The 17,957-nt window shown below is 37.3% G+C and overlaps 1 protein-coding gene across 1 annotated transcript in view; it reads right to left on the reverse strand.

Annotated features, from left to right (window-relative positions):
- Positions 1-3,896: 3,896 nt before the first annotated feature.
- The window catches only part of DMD (dystrophin), a 2,517,447-nt gene continuing 2,503,386 nt past the window's right edge, over positions 3,897-17,957 (reverse strand). The window contains exons 76-78 of the mRNA XM_012638704.1: positions 17,068-17,160; positions 9,126-9,157; positions 3,897-4,464 (exon numbers count right to left, since the gene is read on the reverse strand). Coding sequence (XP_012494158.1) covers positions 4,453-4,464; positions 9,126-9,157; positions 17,068-17,160 — 137 coding nt within the window. The 3' untranslated portion in view covers positions 3,897-4,452. The remainder of the gene's footprint in view (positions 4,465-9,125; positions 9,158-17,067; positions 17,161-17,957) is intronic.

Consider the following 17,957-nt stretch of genomic DNA (forward strand, 5'->3'; position numbering starts at 1 on the left):
TCAGGTAAAAACCCAAATCTATCATCTATCCATCAAGAGAATAACAAAGTAAATGGAGCAAAATGTAAACAATTGGTTAATCTGGGTAAGAGGTATATGGGGGTTCTTTGTACTATTTTTGCAATTTTTCTTAAGTTGGAATTATTTCAAAATAAAACATTACAGAAGAGCTAAAATTCTGAATATATGTAAAATACACACATGCACACACATGTATATATGAAATCTAAGCCTCGAGTTACTGTACATAATCTTTTCTGTACACAAAAGCTACTCTCAAATATCCCCAGACTTCATACACTCACACAATATTGTTTATAACGGAATGTCTGGCATGTTGCCATTCTCATGTTGTCAAATAAGTCCATGAGATCACAGCACACTGAAGTCCAAGGGATGTTGAAGAATGTGTCTGCAGTTCCTACTCTAGTGGATTTGCTATTGTGAGAAAGAATTTGATTTGTGTGCTTCCTACACTTAATTTGAAGACAAAGTCTTTGCAAGTATGCCAGTGCCTGCCTTTGTATTCATTCCACTGTCAGAGGATTACAGATTCAGGGAAATCCCATCGCAGCTCTACAGAATACATCCATTAGTCTTGGTGTTTTCTCCTAAACACATATTTTGCTTGGTGGTGCACAGTCTGCACTGGCTTGATCCATGTTAATTTCTAACCGAATTAATTCTGTCCCCTCCATGTACCAAGGATGGAATAGAAAGCCAAATGCCCTCCTCGGAGTCACCCACACATGGTTGTCTTAGACATGGTGAAGTATTGAAGATTCCTTAGTTACCTACGTAAGTGCCATCAAAACAGCCGTTCTGGAGGTGTCAAACAAAGGTAGGTTTTGGTAATGGTGGGAGGGATAAATGATATATTTATTTAAGTAGGATGAAAATTATTCTTGGTATATGTGGGCTTCGAGGGCACTCTTTCATGAGTGCCACCACCATGAACCTTAGTAGGAGGCAAAGATAGTCTCTCCCTAGAAGAGCTGACATTGCTACTCATTTTCCCAGCCTCCTTCACAGGGCAAGAAGCAGAGCAGAGTAGGGCTGAGAGAGGGGGTCTCCCCTTGGTGGTATGCTGGTATGACTATGGTTGGCCTGTCTTCCCCAGACCCAGTTCTGAGGCATTGTTTTAGGCATTTCCTACCATTCACACATCCCCTTAGGGCTGGTACCATCAAGAATAATAGAAGTGATATGAAATTCTCTTGAGAAGCAAAGTATAAACTGCAAACTGGCTTCATGTACTTGTTATTACTAAAACAAAAAAACAAACCCAACAAGCACTGTGACTATTGCTACACAAAGTTTGTCTCTCAAGCTACAAATGCTTACCCCCTTTGATCCAGCGATCTCACTTCTAGGAATGTATTCCACAGATATATTAGTGCACAAGTGAAATGGTGAAATGAAAAATGTGCAATATGTTTTGTCATAGCAAAAGACGGAAAACCAACTACATATCCCAGCAAACTGCTTAAATAAAATATCTTGCAAACATACTGGAATATTACACAGCTATAAAAAGAATGAGAAAGCATTTTATATATTGAATGATCTCCTGAGTCCATTTTTAAGTCAAGCAAGGTGCATAACTGGGTGCAGAAAATGCTATCTTCTGTGAAATAAAAGAAAAAAAGTAGGAACATATATTCTTAATGGCTTATATAAAAATAAAGACACTTTAGAAGAATACACAAGAAATTAATAATGTTCACTCATAAGGCAGTGAGGATGATGTGTGAGAAGGTGGTTGGGAGTCTTTTCATTGTCTTTCTAGATTTTTATTTTTTTAATCATGTGAATATATTACCTATTTAAAAATTAAATAACTAAGTTAAAATAAAAACAAAATATTTCAGTCCAATCAACACTTTTTTTGTAACATAACTGCGTGCTTTATTGAGATACACAGTAAAGCAGTAATATAATACAATAGTAAGGCATATATTTGGTGAAGTCTGATATGTTGTGAAAATGCAGTAAAACTGAAGTTTAAAAAAATAATTAGTAAATGTTACAGTGTTGGTGTTAAAACACAATATATTATGATACTCAAGTAAGAACCCAGTACCTGAAAACAATGACATAACATGCCATGTGATGTTTATGCTTCAGTTACATTGATTATGATTTACAGTTTAATACTCGGTGGTTATAAAGAACACGAAATAATGTCCGAATTATGCTTAAAATGCAGCAATAAAGCTCTCGATTTTTATTCAAATATTTTGACTCACTCCAGAACTAATGTCTAAAAGATAAAACAAAAAAAAAGATTAAAACAAAATTATGCACTCTATTTACCTCTGATTTTAGAATGAAACTTAAACTTCTTAGTAGGATGTAAAGTAACCCTTGTTTTAAATCTTGGTTAAAAAAAGAAATCCTTGGGTAAAGAAAAGGTACAGCATTACACAAAGGAAAAAAATGCAAGACTAAAAACCAAATCTTCATGTAATTTGTTGCCTTAGAGCTTTGGGTTTTCTTTTGGAAATTATAAAGGAAAAAGAAAATGGAGTAAAATGTTCATGCAATAGACAAGTGGTGAAGCTGTGAAATCAGGTGTGCACAACTATCAGGAACACCCCAAAACCAAAAGTGAGGTAGAAATAGCATGAGAAGCTGTGTTTGATGTTAATAATCATTAACAAAATAATGGACAAAACCCACTCTCCAAAAGTTAATTACACTTGATGTCAGAGGTAACAGATTTGCAAAAGAATAGGTCACGTGGTGATTTCTACTGAATGAATGATTAAAAAAATCAAAGAGTAATAAAATGACATGAAAGAGTAAAGCTTTTTCCTACCAGTCCTTAGCTTTTCCTCTTGAGTTTTTCTCCTCTTTTCCAACAATTTGTGTTTGTGTATATTTAATGAACTTGCCTAATCCATCAAAAAGGGTTTGGAGTAGCTTTTGCTTTTGGAACACTTGAATCGATTTGCCTTCCTACTTACAAACCTGTGTGGTATTACTTGCAGAGAAATGCAAAGGAGGGAAACACAGTTCATGGGCTTCTGGGTTGATATTTATCAGTATCACAATGTGATGGGGCTATCGTCTTACATGTATTTTCCTAAGGGTTATTTTAAATTAAGTCTTGCGGCATTTAAAAACTCATTGCAATGGGGGAAAAATAATCTAAAACAACAAAAACCAAACCACCTACTTCCTTTTGACAGTGAGAAGAAGGCAGAATAATTTAGCTGTACTTATAGAGATCTCTATGTATGGTTATGAACATTCATCCAATCCTCTATTTCAAGAGTGGCCTGCTTCCTCACAGGGATTGGCTGGGAATTCGTAGCCCTCTAGCCTTACCATTGTCGTCCTACTGCTTGAGAGTTAAAAATATCTTCTGATTCTCTGATTTCCACCAAAGCATCATTAAATCTAAATCATGGCATTGCCAGCAGCAGGAAGCTGAATATTATCAACAACGGATTACTCTGATATAATAAGTCCTGTGTATTCATTCACGTTCCTGTTAAAAAAAAAAATTCAATACTCTAGTTGTCAGTGGAAAGTTTAAAATGAGAAACATCTGGAGCCCTAGACAATGTTTTAGTGTGGTAGTTTCCTCCTGGCTTCAGGCTCCAGGGAAAATTTCATTCTAGACCAAGCAGGTAAGCCTGGATAACTAGAAGCAATTTCTTTCCATTAGACAGTGGCAGGAACATTTGAAGAAGAAATTTAAAACATCTATAGAAATTCTTATCTAGTTATCTATATACCTATAGTATTTATATACTTATAGACATATAGATGTATAAAATGAAAACCCACAGCCAGCCCCACTCAGTTAACAATTCCCAAAAGAGCAATGCGAAGTAGTCATTTGGTGGTGGTAGAGAAAGTCCTATCTTTAATATGCAAGAAAAAAAAAAGCCATGAATTTCATATGGATATCACGCTAAAAGGATGCAAAACAATGCGCTGCCTCAAAGTTTGTGTTTGTGTGTGTTTGTGTGTGTGTGCATGTGTTTGTTTTTAGGGGTTTTTATAAACAACTTTTTTTTATAAAGCACACTTTAGTTTACAATCTTTCTTTATAACTGTTATAAATTTTTAAACAACCCAAAATGCGTTCCATATAAAGAAATGGCAAGTTATTTAGCTATCAAGATTTTACATGTAGTTTTCTTACAACTTTTTTTGTACAATTGCATAGACGTGTAAAACCTGCCATTGTTAACAAAACAATAACAGACTTAGAAACTACTGAAATCTACAGTATAGTACCACTACCCTTCACAAAAATATAGATTTTATTTCTTGTAAACTCTTACTGTCTAATCCTCTTTGTTGTATGAATATTATAAAAACCATGCGGGAATCAGGAGTTGTAAAACATTTATTCTGCTCCTTCTTCATCTGTCATGACTGAAACTAAGGACTCCATCGCTCTGCCCAAATCATCTGCCATGTGGAAAAGGCTTCCTACATTGTGTCCTGGAAAGCAAAGAAAAAGAAAGACTTTACAAAGGGGGCCGATATCATCACCCTGATTCTTTGCCGTTTGGGAAATCATTCCCCATTTCTGGGTGAAGACAACACAGAAGCTGCATCGTGGGTGTACACAACAGGGTTTGATTTTCACCAGTTTCCAGGAAGAAGCAAAGCCTTGTTAATGAAGCCATTACATGTTGTTAGTATCAGCTTAATGTTGGATCAGGCTACTGGTGTCATTTAAATGAAAAAAAAATGTCAAATAATGTGTACTCATCATCCCAATGTAAATATCATATGTCAAAAGGATTCCATGGATAAGCACGAGATTGCTGTCATAATGGAAATATTACATGATGGGATATGCCTTTTCTACCTTGCTATGAGTGATTACTATCTATTTGTATTGTTTACTATCAAACTACCACCACCGTTAACTATCATCACCATCACCTCCAATATCACTACCATCACCACCACCCAACCACCATCACCATTATCATCACAGCCACCATCATCACCCCATGAAATTTTCATTTCAAAGGCTATTTCAAGCTGTTGGCTTACTTCTGAGGCTATGGTGGAGGTGATATTTTCTCTCTACTTTTACTTGGGTTGAAAAATAAACTCTTGAATTTACCTTTTTGTATACTATTAACATTTGAATTAGGAAGCTTCATAATAAAAATCACTTTTCATTCCAAATTACTCTAGAGCCTAATTATAATATGACCCACATGTACTGTATGGATTTGGGTATCCTGTGACTCCATCTTTGATCTCCTCCTAAATGAAGGTTAACTACCAGAATAGCCTTTTAATAATAACGTGGCATGACCTAGCATTAATCCCCCAGCATGGAGCCTAAGAGTAGAGTACCCAATGTCCCTGGGTATTTCGTAGCAAAATTCAGATCTAGAGTAAGATAATCTGAGACATAATGTCCCATATTTTTATACGGCTAATTTTAATTCTTGGACATTGGTAAATCTTTCTACTCTTCAAGTACTGCCTTTGGAACTGAAATGCTTTACGAGGCTATTACTACCTTGCCATGTATCAACTTCGTAGATTCCCATAATAATTGTTAAAATCCCAATAAAAATTAAAGATAAAGGCAGGTATTCTGTTCTAATGTTTATTTCAAGAGACATATCCTTTTTTTAAAAATATGAGAAGATCTAAAGAGGATGCATGGGCAGGCACTTAAACAGTGATGACACCAGATCAATTTGAGACTTATTAAAAGTTTAATGCCACTCAGGCATTTATATTAAGGTGACCAAGTTTGTAAATCTCTCTGAGCTTTTTCAGTGCAGTTTCATTGAGAACTAATTACGTTTAAAGAAGTCACTTTGGATGTTGGTTGAGACTGCAAATATGAAAACTTTTTAAACAAAGCATATGTACTACTTATAAAGCAGGCCAATAGTTTGGCAGCCCTCAGTGAAGAACTGAAATCATCTTTGGCTTTTCTGTGGCATAAAAACCACAGGAAGACACAGGGGGATCTTTGCTGCTCCTTGGAGCTCAGAATACAAATATATATCTGATGCTACCAGGCTGGAGGGCTTCCCTTGTATCTACTTTTGACTTCTCAGCAACCCTGGGAAATCTGCACAATTATTCATGCATAACTGAAAATAGATGGACTAACTGTAAATTTTTAATTACCAGCAATCTTAACAATTATTAACAAAGCCAGTAAAAACAAAATCCAAGACCCTTACAATCTGATACCTGAATGTAATTCTAACTATTTCCCATGACCCACATCTGACTATATTATAGTCTACCTGGGAGCTGGAAAATGTATTACAAAACATAAACAAAAAAGGGAAAAACTCATTTTTTTCCTGTCACTGTATTGATAATCAAAAAGTGCCTTTTTAGACTATGTGCTAGGGGATGTGGACTGAAGTTCAACAGATAATAAAACAAGTAAATGCATTTATACATTATATAGCCAAGTGGTGCTTCTATTCCTTGAAATAGTGTTCAGTTACTACCTGGAAGGAAAATTCTTGAGTCTCTCAAGAGGCGTAAGTTCTAGGGGTATCTGCTATTTAAAAATTTGCCAGGGAAAACAGAGGTTCATTATTCTTAACATACCACACACACTCCCATAAAATGTTGGGTGGCTTTTAACCTGTTTAAACTTAAATTTTCACAAATGACCTTGTGGTCATCCTTATGCTATAAAAATGAAGAATTTTTAGAGTCACCTCACCATATTTATATTATGCCTTTCATTACTTCATTTACGAATACTTGTTTCACCAAAATAATGAGTCCAATTTTTTTCATGGAGGTTTTTTTCCTGAAAAAAAAATTCTGTCTCTGACAAAATACTGCCCCAAAGAATCGTACCTCAGTCTATTGGAGGTGTAAAACTGCACTGTAACATGGATATAGAAAGTAGATTTGTATCCTGGTTCTATTATCCATTTGTGTAAGGCACAGCATTAGTGAGGTCATTCATTTTACCTGACAGATTTTTCTAAAGTTGAAATTACAATCTCATACTCTAAGTGCAAAAGGCACTGAAAACGGCCAGGATTGAGGCCTTTGCAGTCAGCTTCAGGCACAAGCTGACACAAAAATATGTCCACAAAAAGTATTAATTTAATCCATTCTTAAGCAAGGATTATTGAACACAAAGGCACCATGCGTTGAACATTAGGGCAGTTGTACGTTTTTCCAAGTTGGCGACAACTGCAGCACATTTAGTCTCACACGCCATCACTGCCTGAGGGAGTTGCTTTCTGCAGTGATTGGAATTGAGACTTTCTGGCAAAGATTCAAAACCTCAATAGCAATCTGGCACTCTATTTTTAAAAAATACATTTCCCAAATAAATGGTTAGCATTCAACTGGCCAAAGCAAAGCCAGAATACTGCAGTGAAATGCGCTTATCTTCTCTTCTCTATAATTTAATCTCTGAAAAAAAAATCTGGTCTACTGTACACTTGGAGTATTTTCATAGCATTAAAAAAAGTCATTATTGTTTTGATTCTCTAGCTTCTGGAACCTTATCTGACCATAATACATCTCAGGTAGTAAGTCTCCAAATGTCTATATGACTTCTATTATATGTGCAATCCTTTTCTAAAATTCATCCATGAATGAAACATGTTTAGAGTAGTCAAAAGTATGGTGCAATTTTTCACAAAAAGTTAAAATGAATTTTAAGGGGCACTTACCATAAGAATGAACCCAGGAAGTCTCACATACAAAGTACATGAGCCAGGCAAACTGTCAGGAGCATTCAATGCTTCATAGATTCAGATTCAGGTTTCTTCAATTTCTCCTCCTAACCTACCACTCCCTCCCTGGGACCCCACTGCCCAAAGCCTTAGAAGCAAGCACTGGCATAGATACATGGAAGGATCATTACATTCATTAGACTTGCATGGCACAGTGTTGGCAGAATTTTCGGTATGATTCCTTATGTTTAAATGAATCAGTGGCCACTCTAGTCCATCCTGTTGCTAAGGATCCAGAATTTTCTCATACAGGAAGGACTCTCCACTTATCCAACCTGTCTCCCAGAACAGTATATATTATTGTCATCCCATGGGATAGTTCTTCTTCTCCCCTCCTTAACAGTAAACTCTTGGTAAGGACAATCTTGTTTCACTAAGGCTGTCACTAAAAACTTTTGTCATCCAATGATCACTTAGGTAATTCAATGTTGAGATAATGTTTCTGGTAGAACAGGAGTAAGAAGCATCTTTCACTATAAAACCCCAAACCACAATTAGTGCACCCTACCCCTTTCATCCCATACACAGGCATTTAATAAACGCTTAGGACTCTAACATTCAATGTTTTAACCTAATTGGTTATTGTTCTATGTGGCTTCAAATGCCAAATATAAAGGAGTGTCTTCTAAAAGGCAAGTTGAGATGACATAAGCCTTTCAAATCGCATTTTATAACATGTCAGTACTGCATAAGAGTTAAGAGTGTGGCTCTGGAGCCAGACTACCTGGATCCAAATCCTTGCTGTCACCTTGGACACACGGCTTACCCTCTCATTGACTGTTTCCTCATCTGTAAAATGGGGTTAATAAGAATACCTACCTCATAGGTTTACCATGAAGATTACATGATGAAAAAAGATGGCAATTGCTGAGAGCAATGCTTGGCACACAGTAAGTGCTGAAAAATGTTAGCTAAAATGGGAAAGAAAGAGTGTAGGAACCAGGGAAAAAGAAAACAAAAGAAAAATGAAGTCATCCCAGAAGAATTAAAAACCAAGGGCTCTGGCAGAAAATGCTAAGGTCCTGGAAGTGGAAGAAAGCTTTATGACTCATCAATTATGTTCAAGTCTAAATTTATTTTGAAGATTGTGTTTGTGTTGCAAATGGCAACAGATGATGAACTGTAGGAATCCAACCTAGAGACTGCAAAGGATTGCCATTTTAAAGAGATTCCTGCTCCCCCAAACCCTGGTCCTGTCGTCATGGTGATGACAAGATGAACATTTGAGGAATGGTCCTCATGAACTACAAGTGGAGAGGTGACTACCATCCTTAAATGATGACACAATGTGTAATACACACATGCGCGTGCACGCACACAATTCTTACACAAATGCCAAACACAGAAAGCAGGATGAGACAGACAGAAGCCATGGCTGTGAGCCTGAATCTCACTAACCTCTCTCATTGGCTTTCCAGGGGTATTTCTTCCTTTAATAATAGAGAGAGGAAGAGGCAGAGATATCAGAAAGGGGAAAAAAACATGCATAAATATACAGTTTCATACCAATTTACTTCTTTTACCAAACAAATGTTGAGATGACAATTGATTTATTCCCTTCTGAAAAAAAAAAAAAACAAACAAAAAACCCAAAAGACACATCTAGTCAAATAATCTTTACATACACTTAAAATCAGTATAAACAGATAACATGATCCAGGAGACGTCATTTATAGAATCCATAGAGTTCACGAATTCAAGTGGATGAAAACTGGCACAGAATAAAAATCTGACAAATCAGGTATTGTCTTTAAGGACAACTCAAGCTTGATATTCAAAAATCTCAGATTCTCTTCATTCTCGACTTGACAATCAGCACATTGAAACATAAACAGCAGTTGACTTTGTGTGCCAAAAGTCTGCACCCCAAATGCAAGGCAGAACCCTGCATAGAGGGTGGACTCCATCCTCTTGGGAGAATTTCTTGGTAGAAGCTGAGTATGTCCATGATGGGGTTGGGGACATTTGAGGAAATAGAAAAGATGAGGGGAAGAAGTAAGTTCCAGTAATGGGCAAGCCACAGAGCCAGATCCAAGAATGAGCTTTCAACTTCCTCCTCATTAATTCAGCAAATATCAGGAGCCTTGAGAGTGAATGGCTAAAAGACCCACTGGCCTTGTTTCATAGAATCCTACATCTGTATGTATGTATTTATTTTTGAAAAGTAGATTCTGATGAGAAAGTGTTCTATGACAGTATTTATAATTAGAATACTAGACAGAAAAGTAGGGGCCTCTGACCATACCTAGCATGTCTTGGGCATGCAATTTCCTTTTATCTCCAGAGTCTTCAGACTAAAATACTGGTTTTCAAACTATTTGACTATAGCAACAGGACACTTCCTAAAACAATCTTATATGGAATTCCAGTATTTAGAGTAGATCAAAGCAGAGCTGTGAGAGGTCCTGTATAGTATCTCCCTTCCTCCCTGACCCACCATGCTAAGTGACTCCAAGAACACTAAAATGCCCTGAAACAATTGGGGAACCACTAGTCTGGAATGGAGAAGTATGGAGGTACACTTTCCATAGGAACTTTTCAAAGCTCAAGTTTAGGATTCAAAACTTCTAGTATACATTTAAAGGTTTTCTAAGTATGGCTTTTCCTTTCCTCCCTCCCTTCTTTCCTTCCATCCCTCCCTCTCCCTGTTCCCTCCCTTCCTCCTTCTCTCCTTTCTTGTCCTCCTTCTGAATTTTCCTAAGTGAGTCAGAGATTTCTTAGGATATAAAAACTGCAACTTGACCATGTAAGGGCTAGGAATTCATGATGCTCCTCAAGCCAGGGAAAAGAGAAAGAAAAATGCGTACTGGCTCTTCAGCCATGAGTGTTACCAGTGATAGACCATACCAGATGATAGGAAAGGGAGGAGAACATCATTTCCTCCTTGATGGCTCAAATAAATCCCAGTACGAATTACTCACCCCTTCCTTTTGATTCCTTTAGCAAGACATTTTGTTATTCTTTTTTTTTTTTTTTTTAAAAATCTTTATACTTCATAGTTATACTGTCTGGTAGCAGGATTAATTCTCTTCCTTCACAAGACTATGAGCTCTTTGAAGGCAGGGCCCACAAGTTGTATACCTATCTCCCAATCCCCAGTACCTCATAATGTACCCTAGACACTATTGGTATTTCATAAATGCTGGCTGACCTGAATTGGTGAGGTAGCAGCTGGGTAATGGCCAAGAGTCCTTTTGAGTTATAAGCAACTTGGCCTTGACTGTTACACTTTAACTTGGATACCAAAGGCTGCTAACTTACTCTGGCTTGTAACTTTGGTCCACTTTGAAAACTTTATAACTTTGGTCTACTTTGAAAACTTCAGAACTTTGGAAAGGACAGTCTTGTTAGAAAGCTGTATGATTTCGTTTCAGAACATAATTATGATTCTTAGAGTGATTAAGGTTGCATATCTTTATTCATTCTACAATAAACCATATCCAGAGCTCAGTGTCAACCAGTCACTGCTGAATATGCAGCAGCAAATGATTTGTGTTTTGTTTCAAGTACTTCCTCAGAAACCATATTTTATGTAAAATGGACCTCCCAGATTCATGTTAACCTTAGTCTCTTCCAAAATCCTCCCTCATCACTTGGGTCCCAATGTGCTCACTGACATAGTACAAAAGGAAGCTCCTCTTTTCATTTTTTAAAAAAAGTTGAAAACAAATAATGTTTTCTAGGCCGGGCGTGGTGGCTCACGCCTATAATCCTAGCACTCTGGGAGGCCGAGGCGGGTGGATCACTCAAGGTCAGGAGTTCGAGACCAGCCTGAGCAAGAGCAAGACTCCGTCTCTACTAAAAATAGAAAGAAATCGGCCAAACAACTAAAAATAGAAAAAATTAGCCAGGCATGGTGGCGAGTGCCTGTAGTCCCAGCTACCTGGGAGGCTGAGGCAGGAGGATGGCTTGAGCCCAGGAGTTTGAGGTTGCTGTGAGCTAGGCTGATGGCACGGCACTCTAGCCTGGGCAACAGACCAAGACTCTATCTCAAAATAATAATAATAATAATAGTAATGTTTTCTACTGTATTAGGAATAGTTCTACACTGATAAAATAGAGGGTACTTGGTTGTAACATTTTAAAAAGTTCTTGACCAGTAAATAAATCAATATATACAAGTGCCAGATAAAAATGTTATTTTATAAATACATTCTTTGGAAATGAGTTTCCTCAGACTTTCAGTTAGGGTGTCCATCTGGCAATGTGGTATGTTGGCAGGAAATGAATCGAGGGAAAAGGGAAGTATGTTGGGGGAGCCCTGAGTCTAAATAAAGGCCTTGGTCAGGTCTAGAAAAGTCTAATTTCCACAGGCAGTGTGAACTTGACATCATTGATGGTAATTCATTATTTCAGAGTCAAAATTGCAAGGTATTACTGTTTCTTACTGTGCCTTTACTTTCTTTTATCTTAGTTCACTGACAGTTTAAAAAAGTTAAGGGGGAATGAGTCCCTTTTTAGGATTTCTGTTTCATTACAAGTCAAAGAAGATTCAAATGGCTACACTTTAAATATTGAAACATGCAGGCTCTTCGGTGAACGTGGACATAAATGTATAAATCAATTCAAAATCACAGTTTTGTTGAGCTGAAAGTTGGTCAGCACTGAAGCCTGTGACTGTGTATGTGTAATGAGTCAGAATGGACAGCAAAATAATAGTGTAAATGAGGGATTGGCAAATTTTCCCTGTAAAGGGCCAGATATTAATAGTAAATATTTTAGGCTTTGCAAGCCACACAGTCTCCATCACAACTATTCGACTCTGCTGCAACTACTCTGCCCCGGTAGTGAGAAAGCAACTATAGACAACATGTAAATGAGTTGGCGCAGCTGTGTGCCAATAAAACGTTCTTTATAGAAACAGGTAGCTGGCCAGATTTGGCCTATGGGTTGTATATAGTTTGCTAGTCTTTGGTGTAAAGGGATAAGTGCTCAAATCCTTTGTGGAAGCAGATAGGAAACAGAATGGTGCCTGAAAGAGGGCATATGATGCTTCCGTCTGCCTTTGTTCTTTATGTTGTTTTTCCATAAAAGAACCACAGAGCAAGATTTACATTTTTAAAGATGGCAGCTTTTACAAAGCTGTTGGGTTGGTAAGTTAGGGGCATTTGACAGAATGTATGTGGGCTCATTTGTGAGGGGATGGTAGGAGAGGGACAGGGTGGCATGGGCTGTTGGGGAAAAAAATAATGCGGCATAGGTCAGTAGGCAAGAGATTGTACAGGCAGCAGAAATACCCACATAGCACTGCCAACTGCTTTCTGGACTGTCTTACTGCACTAAGAAATTATCTTGGATCCTATCACTCATTAATCTATACAAAGTAGCACCTCATTTTAGAGAGCCCAATACCATACCACTGACTAGGAAAGCATTTCTTTCGTCAATGTACATACATATAAAAATATCTTTGTTAGGCTGCTAAAGATCAGAGACTTACGGACATATCGCTTAAGGGTTTATTTTTTAATTATATCTATTATTTTTTCTACCTGCATAGTGTTCCTGTAGAAGGTAGAGAATGAGAAAGTGTCTTGTAGTAGATAATGACTTTTATTACATTGGAATTTAACTTCTACATATACTTACAGACAGAGGAAGAGATTATAGGTAGATAAATAGATTAGATAGAAATTGGCTACTGTCCAGTGTGTAAATATACACTGAGCCACTCAAACTCTCCAAGTGTTTGTGAACAACTAACTATATCTAGAGATTAATCAGAAAAGATACAATCACAAAGCTAAATGTGCACACATTCACACCTTGAACATGCTGCAGTTTTATATTGTCGATTATGCAGGATAATGTTGGCTATCGTTTTATCACTAAATGAAGAAGCATGCAATTCCTTTATTAACTTGGTTAACAGTTTAGCAAGGCCATTGAGATAAGATCAGAGGCCTAATTTAACTTGCTGAGTGGCCATGAACAAGGTACTTAACTTCTCTGGGCTTCCAGGTGCTCTTTATGTAAAGGAAAGATAAAGATTAGCTAACAACTTAAGGTCCAACTCTGTGGCAAGGGGCAACAAAGAAAATTGTAAGTTTAAAGTACACAATAACTCGCCTATCTGTATATTTTATATTTATGAAAAACATAATTTTTTTTAAAAGGCTTTTCCTCTGTGGGCAATTATCTAGCAGGGTTAAGTAAACCATGAGGTGGTATTTAATAGCACATTTCCACTAAATGTCTGACCTCTGGCTCTGACATCTGTTTTGAGTTACTCAAACAGCTGTAGCAACCGTGAACTTCATTTTTCGTAACGCAACAATGGGAACATGGATGGCAGCATTACAATAAAACCGTAACATCCTCTAAGACATTAGCAAGGTCTTAGAAACATTCATGGTAAAAATTTTAAAAATTAATTTTTTTGGAAAAATATTCACCTGGGCAAGGAAAAGTGACATCAGGTAGATCAGTATTTTTAAACCAGGGGTTCAGAAAATAAATTTAGTGGGTTGCAATCAGCATTTTATTTTTAAATGAACAAAACAGAGAAAGAGTGTGCATTATATGTAGTATGGAAGATATTGCTTCATGAAACTTTTGTTTCTAATCTTTGCATATGTGACAATACATATTATGTGTAGCATATGCATACGATGGGTGTGTACACATGTGTGTGTGTGTATAAACACACATATAATTTTTTTATATCCTTACACCAGTTTGCAACGTAAAATGTTTCTGTTACATGGACAATGGTCAAAAGAGGTCGAAAGTCACTGTTCTGAGTGTCAAAGATGCTAAGATGACCTTTCAAGGCTCTTCCATTTGGGAGAGTCTATATCTTGAGATGTTAAGGTTCTCAAGAACTTCTGTTCAACATCAGCCTAACTTACCTACCAACAGGTAAAATGTTCCCACCAAACCTGACTCTCTCTCTCTCTCTCTCTCTCTCTCTCTCCACACACACACACACACACACACACACACACACACCCCATTCTTTCAAAATTCAAAAAAAAATGCTTTTAGTTAGAAATAAAGCATCCAAAAAACACTAGAGTGAATTTATAATTAGCCTATTTTTACAATGATGAAACTCTTAATCCATTTGAATTTGGGGAGAAAAAGGTCTATAAAATGAGGCCTAATTTAGCTGGAAGCAGCAAAATAAGAGAAAATGTCAAGATCACAGCACTACTGAAAGACTGGCCAGATCTTCCAACACCTTAGCTACTCTCTTGTTATGTTTTTTGTTTGTTTATTCGATCGGGTTTTTTTCAAGAATATGAATTAATTTTCTCGGGCCACCAGGATGTGAATGAGTAAGTAGAAAGTTTAGTTAATGGAACTGGTACCACAGACAAGGCCTCCTTATCCCACATTGGAGAACTCAAATCAGCACTTAGGGGATGATATTCTTCCATAAGCACTAATTTAGGAAATACTACACGGGTGGCCTGAATAGAGTTTCCCAAGTTTCCATACAAGTAAGTAAATCAATATCAGAGATGCTAACTGCCTTAATCCCGTATCAGAGGAGGTATATTTCTAGTCTTCCAAGAAGCTTCTTCCACACCCATGTGGTATCTAGCTTTAAGGACTCTAAAAGGAGGGGTGCAGGGAGATGGTGCAAAGGATTTCACCTTAAAGCTAATTAGGGTGGATCAGAGATACAGGAACAAAAAGGGATCTAGGGAGGCGAGGCTGCCTATGCGGAAGCAGAGCCATGAGCATTGCTGTAGCTTCTTCTCTGCTATCCTTTTGTTTAGACGTGGAAGAAATGTCCAGGGTGCAAAAGAGCAGCCACCAACCCCCCACAGAGCAGGTACACAAGCCACCAGTTTCAGGGCCCAGGATCACACAGCAATCATATGATTGCATTGTGACTGGAATTTCTTTGGAATTCTGCATCCCCAATTGACCATCAGTACCTTGAAGGCAAGAAACTTGTCACTTCTTCTTTGTATCCCTAGTACCTCTACTAGTACACAGCAGGTGCTAGTAAAAGGACAAAGTAATGAGGATAAAGGTGAGAGCATTTGTTTCTTCCAAGCCTGTATATGGTCTTCTTATTATGAATCATGACATCTAGCGAGAGGAGTCTAAGATATCAGGATGGGGATGGGGGTGGCGGGTGGCGGGTGTGGAGGTGGGTGGAAGACAGATAAGGCTTTTATCTGTTAAAATCAACACATCAGAGGCGCTCAGCAGCGAAAAGATGGCTGGTGTAGACATTTAAAATTAGCTTCCCCTGATGGTTCCTTAGCAACGCTCTACCAGAACATTATTGCTTTTAATGTGCAGTGCACAACGTTCACTCGCACATCAAATAGCTAGGAAATGGCCATTGTTAACTGACACTGAACAAAAAGATAGGAAAAACACACTACTCAAAACACCCTCCACATTGCCCTTATGGAGAGGAACGAATAGCCCAAATTTCCTGCTTCCCTGCCCTCCCAGGCTGCCCATTAGGGGTGCCAATCACTGGCCACAAAGCCTTGTGTTTTTTTTCCCTTTTGTTTCTCTGGGCTTTCCTTCTATTTGATCACAGGTGATGACTGCTGCCACTCTTTTTATTGACCGAAGGGAGGTAGGACAGTGACTTTGTTTTATGAGAGGGCAATACACCAAAATACATGCCCTAGGAAACTAGCAACAGAAGCAAAATATCTCCTTGGATGAAGCAAGACATCTGAAGCTCATGGAGGGTAGTGGGAAAAATCTGGGGGGGTGGGGTAAAATGTTGCCTTTGTATGAGGGGCAAAATACACAAGGTCAAAGCGATGGAGAGAAAGAAAAATAATATTAATGCCTTTTTATAAAGCCTGTATTCCATCAATTGAGGTAAAAAATAATAAATTAGTCTATGAAGATTTAATTGTTCTTATATTTAAATGATGGAGTAAGATACAATTTTTCAACATAAAGGGCATCAGATTGTGAGTCAGAATTCCCACCACCACCACTCGCCAGGCATGTTGTAGGCCTTGCTGTAGCACATAATAGCTGTGTGTCCCTGCAAGCACACATTAGGGCATTACTTTCCTCATCTGTAAAAGTCACATAATAATTGCTCTTCAGTAAAAGGCACCTCATAATTAACTCTTCAGACTAATGTGTGAAGCAAGTAAAATAGCTGATAAATACAAGGTAGTATTCTCATTTCTGGAAACATCTTGATTTCACAGGTATTCAAATCAAAATACTCCAAAGTAGAAATTCACACCTAAAAATAAAATCTCACCAGTGGACCCAAATTTGCATTCCGATGGCATATGTTGACTTCCATATGGAAAATACACACCACACATCAGTTGGGTATGGAAGTAAGTGGACTAATTCCAGTAAGTCTGAGTCCCTTGCAGGTACTGGAGCTTACCTCTCGAACTAGGGAAGGAGTTGTTGAGTTGCTCCATCACTTCCTCTAACCCTGTGCTTGTGTCTTGAGGAGGACTGAGAAGATCTTCCTCGCCTTAAGAAAACCAAAAACAAATAATGGCCAATTACACTTATGTGAAATGTACAGATACCAGAGAAAAGGGCCACAATTACATTTTAAAAACCATTATAAATGCATTTCACTTGCTCATAAATAATATAAATAACAAAAACCCTCAAGCTAATAATTAGAAAACAATTTCTTACAGGGAAGAAGAATTCCACATGGTAATTTATCTATGTCATTATCCTTGGAGAAGAAAATCATGTATCTGTTTAGAAGTTAAGATAAAGTTTACCAGAAGAGAGGACTTGAAATGTTCCCATCAGATATAAATAATAAACACTCGAGGTGATGGATACTCCCAATACCCTGACTTGATCATTATATACTCCATGCATGTAGCAAAATATCACATGCACTCCTACAAATATGTACAAATACTATATGTCAATAAGAAAGAAAGAAAGAAAGAAAGAAAAAAAGAAAGAAAGAAAGAAAGAAAGAAAGAAAGAAAGATCAAGTTGACAAACTCTCTTTTCTTATGCTCCATTAACAAATGTGAAACTTTTTTCTCTATAATAAAACAATTATTACGGCACACTTGCAGTGTATCTCCTCAACACGAAAGAAAATAAGAATGTGACATTTTGCATTTATGTCATGAAGGTAAGAAGGAGACACTGAGGTCTTTTTTTCACTCTTTCTTTTGATATTTAACCAAAAAATACGAACAAAACTCAAGTACCTTTAAAGTCCAATGTAACGGAAATAAAAGGAGTATGTGACCTATACAGGTATTAAAATATTAATATTCTAAAAATTCTAGA

Source organism: Propithecus coquereli, unplaced genomic scaffold (genome assembly GCF_000956105.1).
Source record: "Propithecus coquereli isolate 6110/MARCELLA unplaced genomic scaffold, Pcoq_1.0 Scaffold132, whole genome shotgun sequence".
Lineage (NCBI taxonomy): Eukaryota > Metazoa > Chordata > Mammalia > Primates > Indriidae > Propithecus > Propithecus coquereli.